General features: G+C 40.5%; 1 protein-coding gene across 2 annotated transcripts in view; it reads left to right on the top strand.

Annotated features, from left to right (window-relative positions):
• LOC135115841 (uncharacterized) overlaps positions 1-5,070 on the top strand; it is a 10,564-nt gene extending 5,494 nt beyond the window's left edge. Inside the window, exons 4-8 of one of the 2 annotated variants that reach the window (XM_064032845.1) lie at positions 99-308; positions 659-856; positions 2,266-2,280; positions 3,891-4,039; positions 4,707-5,070. In XM_064032845.1, coding sequence (XP_063888915.1) covers positions 99-308; positions 659-856; positions 2,266-2,280; positions 3,891-4,039; positions 4,707-4,769 — 635 coding nt within the window. In that variant the 3' untranslated portion in view covers positions 4,770-5,070. The remainder of the gene's footprint in view (positions 1-98; positions 309-658; positions 857-2,265; positions 2,281-3,890; positions 4,040-4,706) is intronic. The other variant, XM_064032846.1, reaches the window with a different exon arrangement.
• The last annotated feature ends 323 nt before the right edge of the window (positions 5,071-5,393 follow it).

Raw genomic sequence — 5,393 nt, 5'->3', positions numbered from 1 at the left:
CCTATAGAATTGTGGTGTAGTGTAGAGTCTGGTAGTATAGTTGATTTCCTTTGTAAACTATTCCTGCTTCGCTCCTCACTGACCTCTACCTGGCGCAGCCGACGACCTGGTGAAGGTGGACACTCCGGACATCGTGACAGAGGCAGAGTACCGCGAGTTCTGGATTGCCGTGGACCATAACGAAGTGCGCGTGGGCAAGGGTGGGGAGTGGGAGCCCCTCATGCAGGCACCCATCCCGGAGCCCTTCGAGATCACCCACTACGGCTACTCTACTGGCTGGGGAGCGACTGGCTGGTGGAAGTTCCTGAGTGAGTCTCGATAGCGCGCACTTTATTTAGTTTCCCCTTAGCCTCGTTTTCTTTGTTTTGATATTGGTTTTCTATCTATATAATCATCTGCACTATTTATGTTCCCCCTCCCCCTCTCTCTCTCTCTCTCTCTCTCTCTCTCTCTCTCTCTCTCTCTCTCTCTCTCTCTGACCTCATTCTTGCAGCGCCAAAATATCAATTGGTTAATGATTAATCCATATATTCATAAAAATTCCAGAATACTTGTAATAAACTTCTTCCATCCCCTATGACATCATCAACTCCCCCTCCTTTCCCCCTGCCTCAGACTTCATGGACTCACCCTCCCCCCCCTCTGTCTTCCCCCGCAGACGACAGGGTACTAAACACGGAGGACTGTCTCACCTACAACTTCGAGCCTGTCTACGGTGACTCCATCTCCTTCAGCGTCGCCTGCAGTAACGACGCGCATTTGGCCCTCGCCTCAGGCCCCGAGGAGACCACCCCCATGTACGAGATCTTCATTGGCGGCTGGGAGAACCAACACTCCGCCATCCGCCTCAACAAGGGTGAGTAGCGAGGCAGGTCACAGGTCAGGAGCCATATTTTTAATGGTTTTACTCCCATGGCCGTCTCTGGGTAATATTCAGACCAGTACAGGAATCTAATTGCATGGACATAGAGTAATTAGAGGATAATTTTGTGCTTTCTAGGTACGAAACTAATGATTATGAAAAAAAAAAAAGTAGCTAAAATTCAAAGCAGTATAGGGATATAGTTTGCATGGGCATATAAAGAAATGAGATAGAGGTTGATTTTTTGTTTTCTAGGCTATAAAACTAAATACGTAACTTAATCAAGTATAAAATTGTCTGAAAAATGCGAACGAATTATGAAAAAAAAAAGTTACATTCAGAGCAGTATAGGAATGTACTTTGCATGGATATATAGGAGAAAGAGAACAAGAGATTAATTTTCAGTTTTGTAGGATCCGAAATTAAAGCACAAAAGATGTTTGATAAATGCTATATTATGAGTTACGGAGAAAAATGTCTGGTACTTAATTGACTAAACACAATTTTCTCATAAGGACGATTTTCAAAGTTTATAGAAGATTAGTGAGGTCTTCATGAATATCTATTTTTTTTCTCTCTCTCTCTTTCTCTCCTTTTAACTTATAGCACAGAATACTTACCAAACTGTCTCTAGATTCTTGGAAACACACTTGTAAATCTCCTAACCCTATCAGTTTCAATTAGAGGCCATTGGAAGCAGTCGAGGTAAGATGGTGAGTGAGGCTGCATGGGCTGTGAAGTGTGGGTGGTGGCGCGTGGTGGTGTTATGGACATGGACCATAACACCTTGTTTTATTCTCGTTATATTTGATTTTCATACATCGAAGCATTATTATTATTACTATTTATTTATTTATTTTTTAGTGAGGACAATTACGTGGTGTGAATCAAACGCATGTCTAATGATTATTTCTCTTAATTTATTCAACTGTACGTGCGTGCGTGCGTGTGTGTGTGTGTGTTGTGTTGTGTTGTGTTGTGTTGTATTGTGTGTTGTGATAACAATTTTAGTGTTTTGTATATATATATATATATATATATATATATATATATATATATATATATATATATATATATATATATATATATATATATATATATATATATATATATATATATATATATATATATATATTAGATTTTTCGTTTTCTCCATTAGGTTTAGTCTAGATTTTTCCCTTTGTCTAGGTGCAGTCTTAACACAATACGTGCTAACGTCTCCTTTTCTTAATGCAAATACCCACTGCTTTTCTTAGTGGATGTCTGTCATGCATATCATTATTAGTGAAATTCCCTTCTTTAGTAGTAGTACATTATTTTCTCATTTAGAAGAATAGTCATGGACATATTTTCGTTTAATGCATTACTGTTTTTATTCCTCTTCCTTCCTCCCGCGCCTCCAGACGGAAAAGGTACCGGTAATGTGAAGAATTTATACTGTGCATGCTACACTTACATCACTTGCCTACCACACCTCCTGTCGCACAAGTTGTTTATCCTTTCTCTCTTGCATCTAAAAAAAAAAAAAAAAAAAAAAAATCGGCCTCATAATTGAAAATAATAAATAAAAAAAGGAAAGAATAAAAGCTTCTCAGACCACGCTGTAAAGACCCCTTTGTTTTTTTTTCTTATTGCTCATTCTAAAACACATAAATTTGTCTATAAACCTAAGGAGCGTGATTTCTGCAATGGTAAAAACTCAAACCATACCTTAAAGACTCGAAAATCATTATGTTGCTTATTCTACTGTATACACAATTCCATATACAATCCATAAACTTGAAAAAGAGTTCATTCCTGGGGCAACGAAGCATGCATGGACTGCTACTGCACGAGGTGACGGATGAGACAGGAGCACAAATGAACGCAAAGTGAATCATGCCTGAGAATGGGGAGAGGTCTGAACGGTGGTGGCGGGGACGCGGTGTGTTGGTGAAATGTGACGAGCAAAGCAGTGTGAGTTGTGATAGGTGGACAGGGTAAGGGGAGACGTGAACTGCAAGACCACGACCTGAATTGCAAGAACTGGAGACAGGTTTTAATTGGAAGGGCAGGAATGACAATGGAGTGTGATAGTGTTGAGAGACAGCCGAGCCATTTGTATGCACGGATGATGGACACACTAGACAGCTATAAGCACCTTGGCAGGATTGTTTTGGATTCAGAGGAGACAAAAGTTGATTATGATTTAAACTTGTAATTAAACCTTCGATGCTTATTTGAGTATTTATGATTATTGTGGGTATTTTGATACTTACGCCATATACTTGAATGCGTGCCTAAACCAAGATATTGCAACAAAACTCTCAAGAAACAGATGTGAAGTAAATTTTGGATAGCAGTGATAAGAGAGGGGTACTGCTGAGGACAAGATGGGAAAAAAACTCGTACATGCGACAGGGAATAAATCAACTAAAATTAAAGAATAACATAAAACAAAGTAATACAAATTGACACACAAATAAATAAACAAATAAATGAACAAATAAAAGAAATGAATAGGATGACAAATGAGCTAATTACGAGAGCTTATGTTATGTTAATGTAAGCTGCAATTAGTAAAAAATAAATAAGTAAATAAACGCATCTGTGACAGTTGGCAATAGTCACGTACGAAGATAGTGACAAAACGATGCTTACGTGAGACAGATGGACAGACAGACAGGTGAGGACTAGATGGGCGGTGGACAAGACGGACGGACGAACGGACAGGAACAGACAGACAAAGGAACAAACATAGACAGAAACAAATGAAGACGGATATGGATGAAAAAGAAGAAAAAAAAAACGGATAAAAAGACAAACAGGAATTAGGAACAAAGACAAAAACAGAAATTGACAAGAACAAAAATAAAATAAAAAATAAAATAAGATAAGAGACGAGACGAAACATAATATACAAATAGAACAAACTGAGGCACACACAGACAAGACCAGCAGACCAATAGAACCGCGAAGAGACGAGACCAGCAGACCAAGAGAGACGCGAAGGAGCACCAGTGACGCTAACACTCCCGTGCACACACAGGTGATGACATGGCCAAGGTGGAGACTCCCGACGTGGTGTGCACCGAGGAGGAGAGGAAGTTCTTAGTGAGCTTCAGGAATGGCCAGATCAAGGTCGGCTACAAGGACACTGATCCCTTCCTGGAGTGGACCGACCCCGAGCCCTGGAAGGTTAGTAGAGGTCAAGTAAGGTCTTCTCTCTGTTAGTATGTAAAATCAAGAGTGAGTAGTTGTTGTAAAAGTGGAAGGTGAAATGAGTTTTTTTTTTTTTTTTTTTTTTTTTGTAAGAGTGAGGAAATGCAGAAGCTGGCAGGGAGTTCCAGAGTTTATTAGTGAACGGGATGAATGAATGAGAATACTGGTTCACTCTTGTATTAGAATGGGTGAACAGAACAGAGGTGAGAGAAGGTAGAGAGAAGGAATTTATCTGTTTTACCTTAGTTAGGACTCTGGTCAAGGGCATCAGAACTGCAAAAAAGGCCCATTGAAGGTGCCAATCCTTTAAGAAAACCGTCTTGTACAAGCCCATAATTACACAGTGAAGTGTCTTAAGGCCTCTCTCTTGAAAACTACAATGCAGATGTAGGTAACAGCAAGTCTACAAAACAGCGCTCGTTCATAGTGAGGATCATGGAATCAGTAAGGGGGCCTGAAATTTGTAGAGAGAAGGGAAGGTTCTTGAAGTACAGTTGAGGAGATTGGGGGTTAGATGGAGAAAAATGAATTAGCAGTTAATGATACATAAGATAACACAGGTTCAGTTACGAGTATAAGTGACGATTTCTGAGGGTTAGAGAAGCAAAAGCAAATTAAGATACTAACACAAATATTTTCCCAGATCACCCATGTGGGATACTGCACAGGCTGGGGCGCTACAGGCAAGTGGAGGCTGGATATCTAAGTGAAAATATAAGTGGAGTGGTGGTGATGTCTGACACCATACGTGACGGCAACACCACCACCACCATCACCCTGCCGCCATGTTGTCCGCCACCACCGCTACGTAATAGAGCTTCAATCCCTGTCTTCGTCTTGAATTATAATAAAATTTCCAAAGCCACAGAAGCACTGCGAAGATGAAGCGCCGTGCGAACACCTGCTGCTGCATTAACCTTTACATGTCCTCTCAGTCAAGGGAGTCAAGAGGAAGGGGTATTTTTCGTACTCTTTGTAGCTTCACGTCAATAAAAATCAAAACACTGCACTTGTCTTTTCTGTGTGAATCCAGTGTATTTAGCTGCAAAACTACTGCTGCTGCTGCTGCTGCTGTAGTGATTGACCAGGAGTACAAAGGATCCAAAATGATCTGACAGTAGTTAGTAATTATGGTTCCAAGATCCAGTTCGCTGTCCTTGTAATCCGGCCAGCCTCCTCCTCATCCCTGCTCTTGTCCACGCCCGGCTTGTTAGCTTAAATATTGTTCCTGGGCAAGGGAGAGGAATGCAAATCTCTCTCTCTCAGCTGCCATTAGATACTTGAAAATATAATAGTTACTCTTCAAGAACTCTAAAAGAAAACTATCCTC

The sequence above is a fragment of the Scylla paramamosain genome, chromosome 30, assembly GCF_035594125.1.
Source record: "Scylla paramamosain isolate STU-SP2022 chromosome 30, ASM3559412v1, whole genome shotgun sequence".
Classification (NCBI taxonomy): Eukaryota; Metazoa; Arthropoda; class Malacostraca; order Decapoda; family Portunidae; genus Scylla; species Scylla paramamosain.
This window is presented reverse-complemented; position numbering and strand designations above follow the sequence as displayed.